This window comes from Panthera uncia (assembly GCF_023721935.1).
Source record: "Panthera uncia isolate 11264 chromosome B2 unlocalized genomic scaffold, Puncia_PCG_1.0 HiC_scaffold_24, whole genome shotgun sequence".
Lineage (NCBI taxonomy): Eukaryota > Metazoa > Chordata > Mammalia > Carnivora > Felidae > Panthera > Panthera uncia.
The window spans coordinates 116,850,310-116,873,365 of record NW_026057580.1 but is presented as its reverse complement, the minus strand read 5'-3'; the positions used below and the strand labels follow the sequence as shown (position 1 = coordinate 116,873,365).

General features: G+C 54.9%; 1 protein-coding gene across 3 annotated transcripts in view; it reads left to right on the top strand.

The window, feature by feature from the left end:
• The window catches only part of RPS6KA2 (ribosomal protein S6 kinase A2), a 344,268-nt gene that overhangs the window by 254,165 nt on the left and 67,047 nt on the right, over positions 1-23,056 (top strand). For all 3 annotated transcript variants that reach the window (XM_049654582.1, XM_049654581.1, XM_049654580.1), the window contains 3 exons: positions 661-777; positions 7,561-7,642; positions 21,891-21,971. In XM_049654582.1, the coding sequence (XP_049510539.1) occupies positions 661-777; positions 7,561-7,642; positions 21,891-21,971 (280 nt within the window). The remainder of the gene's footprint in view (positions 1-660; positions 778-7,560; positions 7,643-21,890; positions 21,972-23,056) is intronic.

The following is a 23,056-nucleotide window of genomic DNA, read 5'->3' as shown; positions in this document are numbered from 1 at the left end:
TGAGAGTGAGGAACCTGCTTGGGATTCTCAATGTCTCCACCCCTCCCCCTCTCTCGCTACCCCTCCCCCCCCCCGTCTCTCTCTCTCAAAATAAACTTAAAAAAATAAGATGGGCACAAATAAGGGAGGTTATGTAAAGCCCCCCCCCATGGCGTCCCGACTTTCACAATAAACCCCCGTGTGGCAGCCACCCTCCCTCACCAGTAAGTAGAGATAGCCCGTCACCAGGGATGGGAACCTTTTCTGCGTTTTACCCCAGCCCAACTCTTCTTCAGAATTCCTACCTAATGGAAGTTCCCGAAGCCAGGCTTTCTTTCTCCGGTCCGTTCCTGACAGATTTATAGCCCTTCTGTCCTTAAAGAATAAAAACGGCCTATTCTGGTCATCTCTCTGGGTCTCCATTTCACGATTGGGCCTCTGTGCGCGCATAATAATACTGCGATTTTTCTTTCCTCCTGTTCATCTGTCTCACGTAAATTTAACTCCCAGTCCAGCTGTAAGCCTTGAGGGCAGAGAAGACTTTTTCCCTCCCTTCACCCCGGTCCTCAAAACCCGTGACATTACCCAACTCGTCATAACGTCAGCGTACGATGAAAGCGTGATGCATGCGGGGGACCCCGTTGGTCGGTGCTTTCATCGTGTGTCACTGCTCTCTTGTAGGAGGAAGGCACCGTGAAGGAGATCGACATCAGCCACCATGTGAAGGAAGGGTTTGAAAAGGCCGACCCTTCCCAGTTTGAACTGCTGAAAGTCTTAGGACAAGGATCCTACGGAAAGGTAAGTTGGAGCTTTGATTCCCCCTGAGTGAGTCTCACGCACTGCATTGTTGGGGAACAGGCACGATGGCAAAGTTGCCTCCTGGACACAGGAAACGTGCAGGCCCCGAGGCCTCGCGAGTGAAGCTCGCAGGCAGGGCCCCCCCGTGCGCGGCCCCGTGGTAACAGCAACCCGCACACACGCGGGATCGTGAACTCACTCTGCACAGCTCCGATCCGGTAGCGTGGGGCTGTGCCAACCAGGACTGCCCGGACCCGCGAGAATACCCCACACGGTCCCCTCTCCTGAGACGTCCCTAGACGTCCACTCATCACGATGGTGACGAGGGTTCTTCGACCCAGCCAGTGTCTCTCGGAAAGCACGCGCTCAAGAAAGAAGAAAGCGGACCCTTCAGGGCTGGCCCTCGGGAGTCAGGAAGGCCGCGACTTGCCCCTGGGCTCCTCTCCTTACCCTCTGCCTCTGTTGTGCAGTTACTCTCTCTCTGAGCCTCGGTTTCCCTGTCTACCAAATGGGGGTGACAAGAACTATGTGATTATGGTACCGACTGAAGACGGCTAGAATCCCGTCAAGCGCTGGCTAAGCCGTATCTGTGCACAGGATTGTGTCCTTTCTTACCTTCCAAGTGCCGTGACCGCTGACCCCTCCCAGGGGGTGAGATGGGGGCGGGTCCACAAACGGCAGGACAGCCGTGAATCTTGGCAGTTACGATGACGTGTGCGTACCTTCCCGCACAGCGCGGACTCCTTTGTGTCCGTGGCGGAACTGTTAGAAATCTGTAGACTCTGACAACCTGATTTCTGGAATATCAGGGCCCGAGAGGAACAGGAAAGCCAAGCTCTCCTAGGGTGTCAGCAGAGCAGCAGCCTGCATGTTCCAAGTAGTCATTTTTGTGCGGACGTTCACCAAATCTCTCCATTCTTCATAGGACTTTGTGCCGAGATGAAATCTGGTGCCTGTTGATTTAATGTCGGATTAATACTGTGTTAATGATGTTTTGGCACGTCTCTCACAGACCCTGAAGGTGTGATTGCGAAATTTATCTTTTGACCTGCTTCTCAGGTGGAACGTGTTTTTCTTATTTCTTTTTCACTTTCGTACGGTGACATGGTAAGGAACGCGTCGGACGCGGGTACAAACATACTAGTTTTGAACCGTACAAAGTTACCAGTATTCAGAACTTCACGTCCTACAAAAATGTCTGGTTAACATGGTTCACAGGGTATTTTTGGAAGTAGGGGATGAAGATTTTGGTCTCTCGGCCTAAGAGGCGTTACCAAAGGCACAAGGCAGAGTCACTTGACGCGGTGATGGAACGTGTGCCGTTAATTGGAAATGTCAGAAAAAAGCCCAGTGGTGCGGTTCTGTCTCTGAGGATGATGGTTTCAGAAAAGGGGTGAGCCAACGCACGTACATTCCCCGCGTTTGTTTCCTGAGAACGGATTCGGCCCGTGGGGCACACGACCCGCCGAGTGAGCTCGTGTGCAGCGTGGGGCCCGGCCTGGCGGGCGGGGCTCCTGCGTGTGACAGAGTCCCCCTTCCTTCACGGTGGACGCGCCCAGCACCGCAGCTCAAGGTGCTTGGTCACGGCAGGGATGGGACCGTGTTCCTGAGCTCGACGGAGTCACGGGTCTGGGGTTCTGGGGGTCCGTTCAGAGACTCGACTGGACAAGACGTACCCTTGAAACTGCCCTCCCGAGAGACCTGGGGGTTAACAGTGAAAGGCGAACAGGCTTTGTCCAAAACGCACCAGATTTCAAATTTTGAATTAACAATTGGCTTTAACAAAAAACCATCCTTTGGAAAGCAACGAGTGAAGTAATGTGTTTGATAGACTCCCTCGAGTGACCGTCTTTGGACTCCACACCCTTCCTCCGCGCCTTCCACGCACCTGGTCGCTTTCCGTTCACTTGTGCCGTGACACGTGTGGGACCGGGGGGTACAGCTCGGCAGGTCGTGATGAACGAGAGAAACGAAGGGACGAGGCGGTAGCCGTTTGCACGCGTGTTTTGCCCTCCGCCAGCGACTTCATTCCCAGCTCAGCCACGACTCGCGTGTTGGGCCAAGTCGGCGGGGCCTGGAAGCGAAGCCCGGGATTCCCCGGGGGACGAGGGAGCCGAACAGACGAGCCGGGACTCCGGAAAGCTCCCAGAGGTGCCGACGTCAGGCACTAGAGAGCCACAGACACAGATTATATTTGCCCACTCGGGGCTGCCTGTTCCGAAGTTGTCGTGAAAGCAAAAGTAACGGCAAGGGGGGAAAAGCCGTGTGTTCTGACACCCCGTGTTCCTCTCTTCTTCGTGCCTGAATGCGGTTTGTCCTTATGCAGAAGTCCTCTGCACTTGCTCTCTGGAGGAAACAAAAAGAGCAAAACGGAACGTTTTCATCCTGCAGAAAACGCACGTTGAACAGGTTTCCCTTGTCACCTCCGTTCCCAGGAGCAGAGAGCCAGAGTGAAGCTGGAGTGCAGCGTCCCCAGGCCACAGTGACCTGTTACTGGGTCCCTCCATTCTCCGCCCCCGCCCCGTGCAGGGACTGCAGGTGCCAGCGACGCAGCAAGGAATAAAACGCGGTCTCCTCCACTTGGCCTCGGCACCGATGCCTACTTTCCGACTGCAGGCTCTTCCCGGGGACCAAGACGGACTGTGCCGTCCCGCCCACTGCGGGGGCCCCGCCGGACCCTCCCTCAGCCGCTGCTCCCCTCGTGTGCATCCCGGACAGAGGATGGGTCCCTGCTGGGGGCGGGTCCCCGTGCGGGACCACACAGAGGACAGCGTGTGCTCCCGTGTCCGAGTCAGTCCTGCCAAGTGTAGGAAGCAGTTTGCCGAAGCAACTTGCTGGGAATGATGGAGACCGTCTCTGGTCACTGGGGACGTGTCGAGACATCGTGATTTCGGGGGTATCCAGAGAGCTGGGAAACACTGGTGCTTGGACAGGAGAAACAGCCTTGTCCTCGGGCAAGGTGACTTCAGCATCGGGACAGGAAAGCAGCGAACGGCTGGAAGACACGGCCACGTGTCCAGGTGTTCCTGGAAAGTCTGGAGGAAGGAGAGGCCCTGGAGCCGCCCGAGAGTCAGAAAGCGACGCCTCCCCCTCCGCCCCATCCCCTCGCCTGTTCCTTGGGGTCCCTCGTGTGGATAAACACCAGAGGTCCGTGTGGAAACACGCTTTTCTTTACAATACTCGGGGAAAGGATTACAGTTCCCACGTTCGGAGAAGCGATCAAACTAAGCGAAAGCAGGCTCCTGTTTTCCTTTTACTAAACTGGGAGCACGTAAGATCTTCCTTCTGAAGACGTTGTCACCCTGCCGTCCCCTGAGAGGGCCCGGCCGCCACCCGGGTGGAGGACTTTGCAGACCCTTTGCGATGTTGCAGCTCTTGAGAGAGAGCTGAAAAGTTTGCCGAGAGAATCGGGGAGGGCTTTTGCTGATGACGGCAGCACCTGCAGATCTGGGGCGATTTAGGGTGGCCCAGCACCTGTGTGTCCCCCCCCCCCCCCCCCCTAACCTCTTTGCGTGTCACGTGCCGAGCTGCTGAAGAAGGCAGTTCCAAGAATGCAATGAGGGAACACGTTACAGCCAGCTGGATTAGAGATGAAAGTCGGCAGCCGCACTTGCTGAAATGGCCCGAGTTCTCGAGGACCTATTTCACTGCGTCCTAAATGTCGTGTGTCCGGCTGGCGGTCGGGAGAGGCAGCCTGGGCTCGTGAGCCCGTCTGTTCTCTCGAGGTCACGTTTATCTCCTGTTAGGTGCCCCGCTTGCCCCCAGGGTCCCTCCTGATGCTGTTCTCGCGGTGACCCCAGGGCCTGGCGCAGAGTGGGGGCTCGACAAGCACCGAGAGAGTGGAATCTCTTCCAGTTATTTTCAAAAATAAAAATGCAACTCTTTTTTTAAAAATCTTATTTATTTTTGAGAGAGAGAGAGTGGGGGAGGGGCAGAGAGAGAGAGGGAGACACAGCATCGGAAGCGGGCTCCGGGCCCCGAGCTGTCAGCGCAGAGCCCGATGCGGGGCTGGAACTCACGAACCGTGAGATCATGACCTGAGCCGAAGTCGGACGTTCCACCGACTGAGCCGCCCGGGAGCCCCTAAAACTACGACTCTTTTCATAGCAGAGAAGACATCACTATTATCATTTCATTTTTTTAAAGCCTGAGATATAGTAGAGAAGGAGGTTTATGAGCACCTGTTTATGCAGAACCTGACATCACAGAGCTCACCTTAATTGTGGCAGCCGACGTGCACTTGGTCTGCAGCGAAGCCTTCAGTGGCGTGGGGTCCGCTGCCCGTGAGTCCACACGTGTGCTCTCCCGTACGTTCACACGTGCCTTGCACACACCCGCCTGATATTGCAGGGAGGAGGCAGAGGAAGGAATGAAAACGGAGGCGGAAAAGATCGTTTCCGGATGTTGCACAGCCGTGAAAGAGGGGTTTCACTGCTGTTACTGGTTGTCTGACTGTGGGAACGCACGGAGGTTCGAGGAGCCACGGCCGAGCCTCTGTTCAGTGACTCCGTGACCCTTGGCGGGCTCGCCGCGTGGCCCCGTGGTCCCCGGTGCCGTGGCAGGGGGCTGCAGCCCGAGCGTTTGGCTCCTGCTCTGCGGTGCTCTGGCCCCAGAGGGTCATGCTCCCCCTTTGCTCGAGTCTCAGCTGTTTAGCTAGCAGCCCCTCCCTGCCACCCACGCCTGCCCCCCGTCCCCTCGCCTTCTGGGGCGCGGCGTTCTCCTGTGTGTTCCGGGCACTGACGCTCAAGCCCCTCCGGAGGGCCCCCAGCCTCTCCCACCTGATCACTGGGTTGTGCCCGTCCCTTGAATCCTGGGGGCTCCCCTCCACCCACATGCCCACACCAGCCGGGGGACCGGGTTTGGAGACATGGGGGGACCTCCCGCGTGAGCAGAGACTGCACTCAGAGGGCTCAGGATGTCAGGCAGTGAAGTTTCCCTCCACACACCCCACCCTTCTGACCACTGCTGTTGATTTTCTACCTGCCTGCCGGGAGGCTCGTCCCCAGCAGAGCCCTCGTCTGCAGGGACTGTAGGAGGTGGTTTGCGTAGCCATACCTGCTGAGGGAGACTCAGATGCTCTCCCCCGGGGTCTGGGCCACAGGTTGGTTCACCCAGACAACCAGCACCACGATGTGGGACACGTGTACGTGTAGACACGTCCCGTGTCCGCCAAAGGTGACAGAATAGTCCAAATCCGAAAGGAAAAGGGCACCCGCTTCTAACTGTCCTTACTCTGGGGGCAGCGTCTGGTGGGGCCAGCCCGTTGCCCTCATTCTTGTCTGGGAGGAGGAGGGGGTCTGTTTGCATTGACCCTGATCCATCCCGGTCTGGGGAGGGTGCTGTGACCTGGGTGTCGCAGCGGTCAGGAGGGAACGGGGCAGGAGGCAGCCGAATCGCCTCGAGGGCACTCTGTGAACTAGGGATGGAAACGATGACCCCATCAACCCACACCCGCGTGCGGGGACTTTGTCTTCCAGGCCCAAGAATGTAGACGCCGAGCGGTGTCCTGTGAGGAAAAGGACCCTCTGTTCCCAAGCTCCTGCCCTCAGTCACTTCCCTTCTCGTCACTGTCCCCCCTGAGGGCAAGGCTGTGTGTGCAAACCCCTCGTGCTGGCTTCTGTCCCCGGCAGGTGACGCTGCAGCCACCCTCCCCCCCGCCCCCAAACACCATGCCTCGTGGGCTGGGCTCCTGGAGCTCGCCCCGCCCCTCCGGCAGGTCCTTCTGGCTTTAGGAGGCTCCGTGGGGGAGGCATTTGGGGAGGGGGTGAGTCACCATCACCCTTGCGATGGCCTGTCCGCTGGATGGCAGGTGTCCTCGGCATGGCCCTCTCGATCATGCCAGCGGAGTTCTGTGTCAATCGGGAAATACCGTTGATGCCCCAGGGAGGTGTGTGTGTGTATTTTGCTAATTGTGTTCAGCGATCACGACCATGACCCTGAGCTCACCGAGCCCCCCCAACGATTGTCCTTCCTTTTTCTGGTTTTCCTTCATGTTGCACCTCAAAATGTGTTTCAGAATCATTAAGGATGCACACAGTGTACTAAGAGCCGTTTAGAGGCTCTCTGTATAAATTTAAGCTGCTCAGAGCTAAAATTTGGGTGAAGAAAGCTCAAAATGAGAGAACCCAGTTTATCTTCGGAATCAGACTGAACCGTGTGCTTGGCCAGTCAGGGTGGCCTTCTCAGTGGGGATTTACAAAAGGATATTTAGAATAAAACAAATGATCTTCCTTAAAATTTCTGAATATTGTTTTTCTGTTTTTTTTAAAGTTTACTTATTTATTTGGGGGGGGGGGAGAATGAGTGGGGGAGGGGCAGAGAGAGAGGGAGACACAGAATCCGAAGCAGCTCCAGGCTCCGAGCTGTCAGCCCAGAGCCCGACGTGGGGCTCGAACCCACAAACTATGAGATCATGACCTGAACTGAACGGAGTTGGATGCTCAACCGACTGAGCCACCCAGGCACCCCACGAATACTGTTTGGTTTTGTAAACAACTCATATTTTTTTTCCTGATACAAGATGTTTAAGAGAAAGTTAGCGACACCAAAAACCAATGATTCTCCAAACGTGTAACGCTGTGCATTGCAGAGGCAGTTAGATGAAATTCGTCCCGCTTCGATGTTGGAGAACATTTTAAGTGTAAAATTTTCCGATGGCATATTTATTTTGCTGGATTCCCCCACCCCACCCCAAACTCCCTTGTAGACCCCCTTGTCAACGCAAATAAGGAAAACGAGTTTCAAGTCTTACCAAGTTCGGGTTCTGTGTGTTCTCTTTATCAGGTGTTCCTGGTGAGGAAGACCAAGGGGTCTGACACGGGACAGCTGTACGCGATGAAAGTCCTCAAGAAAGCTACTTTGAAAGGTGAGGACTTCTCGAAGGGGCCGCTGTGTTTGGGACGTGCAGCCGCGGTTTCTACGCTGCCTGCCATTTGCGTGAATACGCGTCCTGTTTGCTGGCGCGTGGTTTCTGAAGCTGTCTCTAAAGGAGTGTGTCAGACACGTTACTCTCCAACCGACGATAAACAGTAGAAACACTCCCCTGGATATTTAACATCTCCCTGCAAAACTTCCACGATTTTCAGGGAGAAGAGCCACATTGCGTAAATACCGTTCTCCCACATATGTTCTGCCGCGGCGTGCCATTTGGGAAAAAGAACATCGAGGAGGAAAGCAGAAGCAGGTTGCGTGGCTGCCTGTGGACCGTGACTCAGCTTGAGTCTCCAGTCCCACCGGCTTGCTCACTTTCCAGCGACACGTGACTCGTGGCCGTGTTGTGTCCCTGTGGCTGGCGGTTAGAGTCCAACACCTGACTGTGGAGCTCTGTGCCCCTGCCATCAGGAAAGTGTAAGCACTAAACCCAAGGTCAGAACAACACTGCATCCGAGACCCCCATCGCTGGCTCCCAGTCGCCTAGCCCACAACACATACGAACGAGCACCTGCTCCCGCTCCGATCCCTTCCAGTGGCCCTGTTGGTGAGGGAGGGGCCCGTCCCCTGAACAGTGGAAGACGGCCGGCCACCCACACCAGGCCCTGGGCAGATGCGGCACAGAGTTATTGGTCATATACAGTCCTCACACCCTGGAGAGGAGGGTGTGAATGCCAGGCTGGGCCGCACGGGCCGGTACTCGGGAGCAGGGCCACCAAGGACAGGCTGGGCTGCACGGGCTGGTACTCAGGAGCAGGGCCACCAAGGACAGCAGGGCCACACGGGTCAGTACTCAGGAGCAGGGCCACCAAGGACAGGCTTGAGGAGGCAAGATGGCCCCTGTCTCCGCGGAGAATGGGTGGGGTCTGTTTGAATAATTCTGTGGGCTGGCCCGTGTATTGGGTGAGGACCAGATGGGGGGGTAGCTGGTCCAGCTTACTGGGAAACCATCAAGGTGGGGGGCTCTCTCAGGGGTGGGGTGATATCTGTCAAGGGCAGGGAGCTCCCAGGCCTTTGGGCTCCATGAGACTCGAGAATGTCAAAGCAGGTTTTGAATCTTCAGGTCTTGGGACAACGTCCTCAGGGGTACATTCAGGGGGCAACACAAGGAATGTGTCGTTCTCTGCAGACATGCTGCTTCCTGTTGCCTGGTGAACAAGGTAAGACAACCAACCTTGTAGGACAGGAAATGCGTAAACCAAATAAATATGGACGTGCACGTCTCAGGTGTTCAAAAGAGAACAGGTGTTTTTCCAAAAGAGGTCGTTCAAGGTCGGAGAGGCTAAGTGAGACTCACGTCCAAAAGGATGGGTGGGGTTACTGGGCAGCAGGTGACCAGACCCAGGCAACCTGGTCATCCCAGGACAGGGACACCCACTTTGGTCAGGCTGGAGCCTGCCTCGGGATCACCTGTGCGTGTTTGGGAGGGGACTCCCAGGCCGCACCCCCCTACTGAATCTCAGTCTCTCGGGGCCTGGAATTTGACTTCCTAAACAAGTTGTCTCAGAAACTCTTGTTTGCGTTCTCTGATCGCGGCATTCTGCCTTATTATAGACGCTGGCGAGTTTCATTCAACATTTCTAGTAACCCCATAATTTAAGCCGTGCTCTTTATAGTGAACGTTTTTTCTGGTAGCTGTAATAATATTTCTAAAACTGCCGATGGAACCTGGCCAAATATCCCAAGATGCTCATAATAATGTAATTTTAAAGGATGGTTCTTCAAAAGATACGTAGGAAGCAAAGACGAACTGCGGGAAAATGTACAGGAAACAGAGCAGGCTTTGGCTCCTCGTCCCCAACTTTTAATAAAGAGATTAATAAAGTAATCTCTTCACTCAACAGTAGTTCCATAGAAGTAGCAAAGTAAATTAGACATCTGTTGGTTCAGGATCACCTGGAAAATGGGTGTCTGCGGAATAAAGAGTCCCTCTGGCACCTGCTCAGAAGGTTGGACGCAGTCACCTGTGACCCGACCGCCCCACTCCTGTGCTGTAACCAAGAGAAACAGAAGATGTGTGTGTATACAAACACTTGCATGCGATTAGCCGATTCACAAGAGCCAATAACATTTGGGGGAAAGCCCAAAACGTCCATCAACTAATGCACACACAAGTGTGATATATCCACATAGTGGGATTTACTCAGCAGTAGAGATGAAGGAAGCCCGCCCTCGCCCCAGTGTGGACGACGCTTGAAAACATTACGCCAAGTGAGAGAAGCCATTCGCAAAGCTCCCTGTATTGTGCGATTCTGCGTGTCCGAAAGTCCCCAGCAGGCAAATCCGCAGAGACAGAAAGTCAACCAGGAGCTGCCGGGGGCCGAGGGGAGAAAGGGAGTGATTGTCAAGGGTGTGGGTTTGTTTCGGGCTGGTGGAGAAGTTTTCAGATTGACCGGTGACGGTTGCATAACTCTGAATATTCCAGAAATGATTGACTTGCACACTTTAAATAAGTGAGTTGAATGGTATACGAATTATAGCTCAGTAAAGCTGTCGTCTGAGAAATGAATTGCTGAACAACAGGGCCATTTGCTAAAACCCTCAAAGCACTGAGACTGACTCTCCAGCACCACGTGGGCCGAATCCGCAGCCTGATTCCGGCCTTCTCTCCGTCGGCAGATTCCGTGTCAACCTCCCCGGCAGTGACCTTATGGTCCCTTTTCCCTTAAGTCATAACTGTTCCTTCTTCCCCTCAAATACAACCTCACCATCTCCTGCCCTAAAAGGAGAAGGAGAAATAGTAGGAGTGACATTGGAACCCCGATCAGGGAATCCGCGCTGTGCACCTGCTCGGGAAAAGCAAAGTCAAGTCAATGAACTGGAATCTGTTCTCTGTTTACCCCGCCGCTGAGCCTGCATTCTGCCAGCATTAACCCTGACCTCCGTGCTCAGGCCAAGCACCCTGGCTCGGTGATCCCACCCTCCGTGGATGCACGTCTCCACACTTGTTTTGTTGATAATCCAACCCAGTGTCCTTGAGAAAGTGCCCCGGACACGGTGTTACAAGGACTAGACGGGATACAAAGCGTGTCCGCGGAACGATCACAGTATTGGGACGTGCGTGGATATCTCCATCAGCACAGGCACGTGCACGTACAAGCAAGTAGGAAATCTATGTCACGCTAGTGAGAAATACACCAAAACGAACACGGTTACGGGATTCCTGGTAGCCTTTATTTTCTTCCCTATAGTCTATATTTCAAGTTTTCAACGAAAATGAAACACGTGTGACTTTTATCATGTAACGTTATTTGCAAAATATTCGGACCACGTGGTTGACTACACAAAATCATGTTTACATGGTGAGAACGAGCCGCATCGGCAGAAAAGGCTAGAAACATTTCCCATGTCCTTTGCTCCTTTAAAACCTGCCTCTCGAACCAGACGTTGTTTGACATCCTTTACTGTTTCAGCTTTCCATAACGGTCCATCACTACAGGACAGACTTTTTCTTTCCAGAAATGCAATGGGGATTTATTTTCTGAAGAGAAAATAAAAAGATTAAAAAGCAGTGTTTCACGTGAGGGGCACCCCATCATCCCAGGAAGACTAGTTACGTGCGGGCAGGAGGCCAGGTGTCTCCGCGCCCCTAACCAGGCTTCGCCTCGGGAAGGACCCCTGCCCTCTCCGAACCTCCCTGCCTCCTGGCTCACGGAAGGAAGGGCTTGGCTCAGAGGATTGTTTAGATTTGCTGGAGCTCCGACCCCCCTGCATCCCGTTAGCCCAAGTTCTTCAGACACTGTCCACCTTGGTGTCAGCACCAGTTTGCAGGCTGATTAGTAATTCTGCGGAATGTGCCAGAGGGGCCAGGAATGCACCGTGACAGTGACGCTCCCGCTCGCCTACGACACCCGAAGAAGGTGCAGACAATGCAAGGAGTTTGAACGGTGAAACCATTTGGAGAAGGGAAACGTGAAGAGGGGGCGGAGGATGTGCAGAAGTCTTTGCAAAGCTGCAGATTGCTTCTCCGAGCCATGGATGACTGTCACGTGTGCACAGGAGAGAACCGGTGTGGGCAGAATTCCAAACCACCTGACGTAAGGATAATAGTCTCTGACAGCTCTAGTTAATCTTTAAATAACTGAGGAGTTGTGGGGCGCCTGCACCCCTTTCTTTAATGAGGTGACACATTGCTTGTAGGGAAATGTCAACTGCTCCGTAGCTGAGGCTGTGGGGGCTGGCAGCACCCCCACCCCGGCCCCGTCTGGTCTTCCCGGCACATTCCCCCCACCTCACGGGCGTGGGGTGCAGGGTGCAGGGCACGGGGTGCAGATGCGGGACGGAGGGTGAGGGGTGCAGGGCGCAGGGTGGGGCCGTTTGCCTCCTGGTTGCTTCAGGACCCTTTGCAAATGTCGGGCTTCTTTCGTAACTCTGTGCTCATTACTCAATTATTCATTGAGTTCTTACGGTAACAGTGTTATAGACGGTCTTCCACACATCATAAACCCAAAGGCTGACGCCTTGGGAGTGGGGCTCAGACGGCTGTAGGCACAGTCCCAAGCCTGACGCCAGGAATGAAGGCGGCCTGGTCTCCATGCCCTAGCTAAGTGAGTCTGCCCGCGGGGACGGTCCCCCACCTTAGTGACAAGGCTTCCCCAGCGTGGCTACAGGCTGCACTTGCCTGCGGGACTTTCACAAGAGACTGCTGCCTGGGGCCACCCCCGGGGCTCTGAGTTGCTGGGTCTGGGTGGGTGTGAACACGAGAATTCGTCACCCCCAGGTGAGAGGCCCCGGATACAGTGTGGTGGGGAGCACAAACCTGGGCCCTGGGGCTCGTCCTGCTCCACCGCCGTCGGCCGTGTCGCCTGGGGGAGCCTCTCCCGGCCTCCCGTTCTCTTACTTAAAGTGGGGCGATGTCGGTAAGAGCACCTGCCTCGTAGCGCTTTGGACGTGAGCGTTAAACCCGCAGGCTCTGCACCAGCTGCCTTCGGCTCGGGCCCTTTCCTCCGCGAGCACTGGAGACAGGTTAGGACTGTCCCGTCTAGGGTTGGGTGGGTCTCACTGGGCAGGGGGGGAGTGAGGAGGAAGGCTGGACACTAGTTGCCCTCTGCTTGGAAAGGATTCCGCCTTCCTGCAGCCGCCACCACGTTCACTGCCAGGAAGGACCGGTCCCCGCGGAGAGGCCCAGACGCAGTGCAGCCGGGCCCCCCGTGTGGCGCTGTCCTTTCACCGGGCCGTCCTCCACGACGTGCAGGCGCTGCTCAGGTGAAAGGTGTGTTTGCCACGACAGGTTCCCGATAGGACTTCCCCTGTGTTTTCATGCCTAATTAATTTTTCAACCGTCTTCCCTGGAAGTCAGCTTTCTAAGCCCAAGGGTGGTACACGTTCCCTGCTCTGAAGGAAATGAGTCCTTACTCTGTCCTAGCGATGCTAAGGGGAAAAAAATATATCATCCCGGCAAAATCTCTTTGTTCGGCCAGTTTCGTAAGTCCTGGGCAGTCACGGTCACTTCACACGTGTCCGTTGGCAGCAGTGGGTGGGGGCCCGTGGCCGCCGGCCGTGGGGTCAGAGGACGTGGGCCTGGCTGCCTTCTGAGCTTGTCGGATGGCCCGGCCAGGCCATTTCTGCTAATCCTCTGCCCTTCCTTTAAGAGGCAGAGCCCTGATCACATCACTCAGCAGGTGCTCGGGGAGCACGGAGTGTGTGGTGTCCGGGATAGAAACGCACGGCTTCCATTCGTACTGATTTTGGTGTTGGAACCAGCGCCCAGCCTGACTCAGCCCGGGGGGCCTCAAACCTCAGAATGCCCTCTTCAGCACTGTTGTTTTTATCCCCTCTTCTCTTAACGGCTGGGCTCGATTTAAACACGCTGACTTGTTGGGGCGCCTGGGTGGTTCAGTCGATTAAACGTCTGACTCTTGATTTCGGCTCGGGTCACGATCTCACGGATCATGAGTTCAGGCCCCGCGTCGGGTTCACTGCTGTTGACACGGAACCCGCTTTGGATCCTCTGTCTCCCTCTCTCCCCACCCCTCCCGCACTTGCGTTCTCTCTCAAAAATAAATAAAATTTAAAAACACTGAAAACACCGATTTGCTCAGAAACCGAGCTTCAGTGAACGCCTTAGTTTGCACAGATTTTGTTTCCAGGCAAATTCATCACAGTCATTTGGTTCACATTTGGATGCTTGCAAATTCTGGGTGGGGGAGGAGAATAAAGCAAATCGCGAGCACATGTTCCAAGTGCCCCCCCTGCCCCCCCCTGGTGTTACTGTCCTCGTTGTACAGGTGAGGACACTGAGGCACAGAGTAGCGAAGCCACTTCCCGCCGTCCCCCGAGTTGGACGCTGTGGAGTCACGAGCCCGTGCCCGTCCCGTGATAACGGGCGCTGGGGACCCAGCCCATCCCACTAATTGTCCTTCGGGCACTCACTATTCGGGGTTATTTTGCCGGTACATGGTCAGGGACAGAAGCCTCCCTGTCTTTCTCCAGCCTCCTGGAGGCGCCTTGGACCTCAGGTAAACATCACCCGTCGGCAACGGGCACCCGGCTTCTTGGTCTACAGTGCCTGCCTACAGATGAAAACCCCGAGGGGTCCTTTCTCCGTTTGTTTCTACCACAACTGTGTTTCTTGCCTTGTAGATATGTAGAAAGTAGGAAATGGATTCCTGTCTCCCCTTGTCGTCTTTAATGCCTGTGCCGTGTGTACGCGGGAGAGAAACAGGCTGGAGATTCATCCACAGAAAGATTCTCTGGCCAAGAAATTAGTTATGCAACCATGTCACTCTCTGTAAATGATCTGGTGTAATAAAGGGCTAGCATCCAAAATCTGTAAAGAACTTACCAAACTCAACACCCGTAAAACAAATGAGCCAGTGAAGAAATGGGCAGAAGACATGAATAGACACTTCTCCAAAGAAGACATCCAGATGGCCAGCCGAGGCATGAAAAACTGCTCAACATCACTCATCATCAGGGAAATACAGATCAAAGCCACGACGAGATATCACCTCACACCAGAGTGGCTAAAACGAACAAATCAGGAGACTACAGATGCTGGCGAGGATGTGGAGAGACGGAGCCCTCTTGCACTGCTGGTGGGAAAGCACACTGGTGTAACCAGTCTGGAAACGGTGTGGAGGGTCCTCAAAAAATTAAAAATAGCACCACCCTACGACCCAGCAATTGCACTACTAGGAATTTACCCAAGGGATACAGGCGTGCTGACCTGTAAGGGCACATGTACCCCTATGTTTATAGCAGCGCTTTCAACAATCGCCAGATGATGGAAAGAGCCTAAATGTCCGTCAGCTGACGAAGGGATAAAGAAGTTGTGGTTTATATACACAATGGAATACTACGTGGCAATGAGAAAGAATGTTATGTGGCCATTTGCAGCAATGTGGAAGGAACCGGAGGGTATTAGGCTAAGTGAAATAAAGCAGGCAGGGAAAGACAGGTACCACATGTTTTCACTCATAGGTGGAATTTGAGAAACTTAACAGAAGACCATGGGGGAGGGGACGGGGGAATAGACAATAGTTTCAAACAGAGAGGGAGGGAGGCAAACCATCAGAGACTCTTAAATCGAGAGAACAAACTGAAGGTGGATGGGGGGTGGGGGGGAGGGGACAGTGGGTGATGGGCATTGAGGAGGGCACTTGCTGGGATGAGCCCTGGGAGCGATGAATCATGGGAATCTACCCCCGAAACCAAGAGCACACTGTATACGCTGTATGTTAGCTAACTTGGCAATAAATTATATTTAAAAAATAATAATAAACAAATACATAATCCGTATAGAGAAACAGACAAATCCTGGAGGGTTAGGCCACATATGGTGGTTAAGGTGGTTACGTTTTTAACGTTTATTATTTGTGGTTTTCTTCCTTTTTCCTCTGGACTAAAGAATGGCACAAAGTTTTGCCACATTTACCGATACAGCTTCTCACGCGAGGCCACTTTTTTGCTATGAATTCGACCTCTGAAGGCCAACAGGTCTTATGTGAGGACGGATTTTTTGCCCGCGTCCAGGAGCCTGCTTGGGGTATAATTTCAGACCCAGTGGGCTTCTGCGGGCAGAGGAGGGGAGCGGTGAGCCGTGGTCGCTGCGCCCGGCCGAGCCTGAGCTCGCCGCCCACGGGCGCGTGGATTCGAGTCCGAGGTGGACCCTTCCACCTGGCCGTCTCAGACTACACTGGCCGTTTCTCAGAGAGTTCTGCTGACTCGTAGGGGGGATGGGGTGCTGGCCGGCAGAAACGGGCCCCGGGTTCTGGTTTTGCGCTCAAAGGACCGTGGGTCTTGAGATTTTCTGTCGCTCCTGCCTGAGAGGGCCATTAGCCAACGTTTGTCTCCTAAAACCAGAACGGGCCAAGTGGTTGAGTAAAAACATTAACGGGTTGGGGTGTGCCGAACTTTAGATTCCTCGGGAGCACCGAGGAGTGGGTGTAGACATCTACGCTTGTCTAAAGGGGTGTGGGGTTTGGACGTCCCGACGCTGTCGGCCCGATCCCTCCCCCGCCAAAAGCACAGCTTTCCAGAAAGTAGCTCCCGTGTTGTGCCGTGAGTGGCGTCCACCAGGGCGACCCCGCAGCGTGCTTCCTCCCCCGTTTTCCTGGGAGGGAGATCCTGCTCTTCAGGGTGAATTAACACGCTTCTCCACTTTCATCTCAGTGCCGGGGCAGCCAGGGCCCGTGACGGCTGCAGGACGCATGAAGGTCACAGCTGGCAGCCCGGGAGCAAAGCCAGTCGTGAAAAAGCACGTCGCCCTAATCCACCTCGTGACAGGACAGCCACAAATACGGGGTCGGTTGGACCCAGAAAGGTGGCAGTTTATCCCCGACTATCTACGGCGTATTGTTGAATCTCACAATAGCTTAGAACATTTTTTCCCTTTACATCCGTCGTAGCCCCGCTTAGTTCCAGTCTCACCTGTCAGATAGCAGAGAACACATATCCCGGGGAGATAGTGTGGCCTGACCCCAGGTTTTGCGCCAGCCTAGAGCCCCCCAGCGCGGCGGCTGCTGGCGTTTCCCACATCTGCCCCGCGTCCTGTGACTCAGTGACGCGCCACAATGCAGGCGTGGGGGAAGCATCCCTCTTCGTTGTGCACCTGGGTCTCGGGAATCAAACCCTGGGCATCCTCCGCTGTCCCCTGGCTTGACGGGGATGCGTCTGCCTTTATGCCCGTGTCTTTCTCGTGCAAGGACACTCCGTGGCCGCCCGCCGAGTGGCAGAGTCGCCGGTCCGGGCCTTTCCCGCCATCCCTGGATCCGGCCCCGGCGGCCAGCCTGGCAGGGGGAGGCGTCGGCGAGGGCGGACGGTGAGCCCCGCTCGGCAGAATCCGCAGACCTGGAGACCGTCCCGGCCGCTCGGGACCCCGGCTCCCTCTCGGCTCGCAGCCAAGGGGCCCTGTGTGCCAGCTGCCCCTCCACGTCTTGTTAGCTCGGCCACACGAGTCCCCGGAAACAGTCGGTGACGCAGCCCCGGCACCGTGAAGGCCGTGTCCCGCGTGAACACAGCCGTCCCCCGTGTCCCGCCACCTGGCAAGGCCCCGTCCACACCTGGGGGCCGCTCTCACAGCACGCGTTTGGGGACACGTCCCCCCAGCTGACGTGAGTGCCGTGACGCTCACTCGGGGTGCTGGGTCTCTTGAGGCCCCTGGCCCCTCTCCCTGCCTCACGTAACCTCCACGTGTTGTCCCGGCCTTTTAATTTCACCATGTCTGGGACGGCTGGTTGTCCTGTGTCACTTCCCCATTGCCTTTGTTACAGATTCCCACCTGGACAAGGATGCACATTTTTCTTTGTCATCATTTCTGTGGATTGATCTTTTTCTTAAACACTTCTTAATAGATCTGGGATTTATTTTTGTGTGAAAGGCAGGGAGGAAATATATATATATATATAATATATATATGTATTATATATATTATATATATATATTTTTTTTTTTCCCAGCTGTAACTTAACAGTTCCTTGGAAATTTGCATGTAAGATCTTCTCTGTTGTCTTCACCAGCACGGCCGTTACCAGCACTCCGTCCGTCGTGTGGCCCAGCAGCTCCCTTCACTGCAAGCACATCTGACGATGATAGTCGTGTCAGTCCCACTTACCGGATTCTCAGATGCTCTTGACCGAGCTTTGCGGGGAGGTGGCTGGGTGGGTGTGGGGACACGGTGTCCCCTTTCCTTGGCTGCTCTGCTTCTCCAGGTCTCGTCGCGGGGCGGGGGGCTGCGGGTACTGAGGATGCAACGGGGACTTTTCCCGGAAGGGGCCACATTTTGGGGGACCAAGGCTGGCCTGCTCTGTGGAGACCAAGGGCCCCCCTCCCCTGCCTCCAGGAGGCAGCCCGGGCCTGGGCCGCAGTGGCGCACTTGGGTCCACACAGCGGGTTGCTTAGGAAGGCTTCTAACTGCACCAGAAGGGACAGTCCCAGGCCCCACCATCATTCTCACGACGTGCCTGCAGCTGATGCTGGGCTTGTATCGAGCATCTGGAACCCTCCCTGGAGTGTCCCTCCCGCTCCCCTGGACCCCGCCGGCCCTCAGGGGCTCCCACACTGCCGTCTCCACAGCACGGCTCCCAGACTCTAACTTGCTGGGGGCAGAGACGGCTCTGCCTTCCTTGTGCTGCACAGAGAAGACCGACAAACAGGACAGGGACTGGACAGGAGGACGGAGCTCGGCGGAGAGAAATTCGAGGTCAGGTGGGAGGACTGTGCCCCCACCACTCAGCTGTCCCGTTTGCAAGGAGCCGGGAGGACCGGTCCCGTCCCGGGCTCACGTTCTGCTCCCCCGACGAGGGGCCCAGGCTCTGCCCTCAGCCCCTCCACCAGACGTGCCGCGCACGGCCCGCTTTCTGTTTATGGAGAAAAGAGAAACCACACTGACCAAAAGCCTTAGGTCACGACATAGTAACTCACAAATGATAAACAGGAAAAACAAGACTAAATTCGGCAACACGACCTCCTGGAAAGGTTTGCACGCAACGACTGCCATCAAAGAGCCAGAGGGAATCTTGAACTTGAGGCTCTCCCGCTCCACAGGCAAAACCAGAGCCAGCGATACAAATCGCATGAAATAGAAATGCCCAGCGACTGTTTCGACCCTGGGCGCCGCGCTCCGCTTGAGTCTCCGGGGTGGCAGTCTGCACTCACGGCTCTGGCTCACGACTCAGTTTCTCCTTCGTCCTCCCGAGGGTCTGTGTTCTCTGCTCTGCTGGAATCTGTGGCCACCGGCCCAGCTCCGGCACCGCTGCTTCCCTCCAACGAGCCTCGTCTGCTCTCCCGTAAACCCAGGGCTGGATGATGCGCTCCCCGGGGTCCTCGCAGCAGAGAGGCCCTGCTCCTCTGGTACAGCCAGACGAGGACCCGCTGCGCATCACTGGGGTGCGGACGGTGACGAGCCAGACCCCAGCCCCTGCCTGGTGCTTTGGTGCTGGGGGCTCCGGGCCGTGGGGGCACAGAGAAGGCTGGGCTGTGCAGGTGCCACTGGGAGACCCGCAGCCCTGCCCGTGGCCCTCTCTGCCAACACGCGGCCCTTCTGGGTCACCCGCAGCCACCGCGGTCACCGGGGTCTGGCATTGGGACGGAAACAGCAGCAGTGGAACGGAGGAGGAGTAGCCAAGGAAGCCCCGGGGGTGTGCAGCCCACCCCACAAATGAGCCCAGCTCGGTGTGTGCGGCCAGGAACCCGCGTGCTACGTCCTTGTCCCCGTGACGACCCCGTGAGGCAGGTTCTGTTACCGTCTCTGCGAGGAGAGTGCGTGGAGAGCAGCACCGCCTCCCGGTGACAGAGCCAGGACGTGTGCTCAGCGGCCACTGCTCCCCAGCAGTCGCGGCCCCAAAGCCAAGGCGGACTCCAGAGAGCCCGAGTACCTGGAGGAGAGTGAAGCCAGCGTTAGAGCAGAGGGCAGGCGGCTGTCCTGTGACCAGCAGTGACAGAGGACTTCTTGTTCCTTTAATTCTGATAAGACGGACATAACGTCATGCTGACCATTTAACCATTTGCAAGTGGCATTAAATCCATTCACGGGGGGCGCCCGGGCGGCTCAGGTCACGATCTCACCGTTCCGTGGGTTCGAGCCCCGCGTCGGGCTCTGTGCTGACCGTTCGGAGCCTGGGGCCCGCTTCGGACTCTGTGTCTCCCTCTCTCTCTCTCTGCCCCTCCCCACGCTCTCACTCTCTCTCTGTCTCTCATAAATAAGTAAACATTAAAAAAAAAACCCATTCACAGTGTTACATAACTGTCACCACTGTCTGTACCAGAACTTTGTCATCATCCCGAACAGCGACTCTGTCCCCATCCCCCTCCCCCACCCCTAGCTGCCACCCGGCTCCTTTCTGTCTCCAGGAATTTGACTGCTGAAGGGACCTCGTAGAAACAGAGTCATAGAGTATTTGTTCTTTGGGGCCTGGCTTGTTTCACTCAGGATAATGTTCTCGGGGTTCGTCCGTGTTAACGCGTGTGTCGGCATTTTACTACTTTTTAAGGCGGAAGAGCGCCGTGCGGGTAGACCCCGTCGTATTTATCTGCTCGTCCGTTGGCGGACCCTTGGGCTTCCACCTTTTGGCCGCTGTGAGTCATGCCGCTGTGCACGTGGGTACGCTGGGACCCGAGTTCCTGGCTTCGGTTCTGTGGGACGTAGACCTACGGGTGGCACGGCTGGGTCGCGGAGCGGCTCCGTGTTTAACTCTCTGAGGAGCGCACGGTTTGTTTCGCACCGAGGCCGCACCGTGGTATAGCCCCACCCGCTTCCCCCCAGGTTCACGTCCTCGCAGCATCCTTGCCCGTGCTTGCCCACGTTCGTCGTCGTTTATTACGGCCGTCCTTGGCGACGCACTTCTTAAATAAACCTTTAACAGGACACGTCACTAGGCCAAATTGTGGAAGGATTAAACGCCTGGTCCGGTAACGCAACACCCGTACTCCTCACACTTAGGAACATTTGAGGAAATTTTCTCCCTCTGCTCACAGGGGGTGGTGCAAGGTCACCGCCCTCGGTGTATCGGTTTGCTCGTGGGAATCGTGGGGTTATTCTTATTCTCAAGTGGTGATCTCTTTTGGCTTGCTTATTTTTGCCTCAAAACGAATTCCATCTGTATTCCCAGATGGCTACGCTTTGGACAATGTCAGCACCAGAAAAGAGTAATACTGAAACTGGATAAAACGCACTAATTTTTTTAAGAATCCCTAGTGCGTAATTATCCTCAAGGACAGAGAGAAGCAGTCTTTCTCTTGATTTCCGGTTCCAGCAGGAATGGGAAGATCGCCATGTTGTGACCCTAAATGATGCAAGCAAGAATCACGTAGGAATGTTAACGCTCTTGGCTGAAGGAGTCGTGGGAGCCCACAGAGCCCTCCACACCGAGTATCACCCTGCAGCTCACTGACTATGTACAAAGGGACGTGTGGGGACACTGATGGCTTGCCCCCTTAATCACATCGTCAAGTTTAGCATCACGTAGCGAGGGTAACGCAGCACGCACACATCATCCGCTGTGATCGGAGACACGTGGCATCACCCAGCAGAGATCTCCCCCCAGAACGTTCAGCCTCAATCTTACAAAGCGTCCAGACCCGACCTCAGTTTGCAAGGAATAAAGGAGTTAGAACCACCTATTAAGCAACAATCAGACACACCCAGAATGTGGAAGAGGCTACGAGAAGCTGGCCTGGCCTCACCGAAACGTCCACCGAACACGAGGGAAAAAACGTGGGACCGTTCTGTTCTAGAAGCAAATAGAATAAAGAATTGTAGCAACCGAATATAATGAGTGAACCTTGACCCCAGATTGGAAAAACCAACAGCTGTACATGACATGGCGGAGGGTGTGGAATACGGATTGGATCTTAGGTGACAGTGTGACATGATTGTTCGTCTTCTTAGAGGTCACGGCCGTGTCGGGGGTAACGTAAGAGACCGTCCTTCCTCCTAGGACGTGCTGGTGCAAATGCACCTAGGGGTCAAGTGTCATGGGGTCGGCGATTTATTGTCGGAGTTTGGGCTAAAATGTGTGTATGTGTGAAGAGAGAGGAGGAAAGCAAGTGTACCAGAACGCAGACAGTTGTTGGCTGTAGGTAGACGAGTTGAGGGTGACCTTTATCCTAGTATTCCAACTTCTGTATATGCCTGAGAAGTAACAGAACATCGCGGGAAGTTATTTGTAGCTAACGTTTTAGGTAACGTGCTCTCTAGGACGCCATTCTTGTCTCTTGAAAGCCTTTGTTTTTCTGTTTTGCAGTTCGGGACCGAGTCCGATCGAAGATGGAAAGAGACATTTTGGCAGAAGTGAATCACCCTTTCATCGTAAAGCTTCATTATGGTAAATAGAGTCAAACATAACCTACTTTTGAGAGGCCCTGACACCACCTTCCCAAATCCAGGGAAAATGAAACTGCGTGCTGGGACAGAAGGAGAAACCCCCACCACCCACCCTGTCAAGGGCCTGCGTGGCGTGGGGCTGCCTCCTCTCTGTGGTCCCATGATCTCTTCCGTGGTCTGCCTCTCTGAGGGAGCAGGATGCCCGGTTCTAATCGGAGACAAAAGTGGGGGGGGGGGGTCTTGACTTTGTTACCAAATTATCATCGCTGATATAGTAAAAAAAAAAAAAAAAAAGTCTCTTGGCCTAGATTGGGGAGAATCTGTGATCTATTTTTGTGTTGTTTTAGAATGAAATGCCATATGACCCAGTAATTTCTTTAACCAGAATGGCATCACCTTCCGTATTTTAAGTGAAGGCTATGTTTCAAGCATCTTAAAGATAGTAGCTCACGGGACCCTCAAAACTTCCTTTCAAGGAGGTTACCGTTTCCATTTTCTGGAAGGGAAATGAGACACAAATCAAACAATTTTGATGTTTGCGGCCACATGCCTACTCTGCCACGCCGAGTCCTCCTAGTTTGCTTTCGGTCTTTTCTCCCCTCGGGAAGCAGTAAGTGCAATCTTCAAATTAAAAGTAACGAATGAACGGGTGACTCTGGAGTCATGCCAGACCGCGTTAACACTTACGACCCTAGCGAATAACTAATATGCGGCAAGTGCAGGAGAAAAAGAAACAAAACGAAACCCCTACCTTGTCGGTTTCGAAGGCGCTGGGTGTGGGGCGTTGTCCGGGACGTTTACACAAATCAGAAGGAAGCAAAGGCATAAGCCGAGTCCAAAGATGGGAGGAGGGCAGAGACTTCTAGCTCCTCCTCGCTGTTAACTTCCGATATTGCTAAGAAAACACTTCAGTCTTGTGTAGAAAGTGTGTGGCCCATCTTTTCAGAGCTAGTACAAGTGAATATGGATGAGAACTTGCTGGAAGCCGGTGGTGAGCGAGACTTCTCTGGCTGGCAGGCGGGTGCCCCTGGGTCTGTCCCACCGTGTCACCTGGGCCAGCTGGCAGGCGGGTGCCCCTGGGTCTGT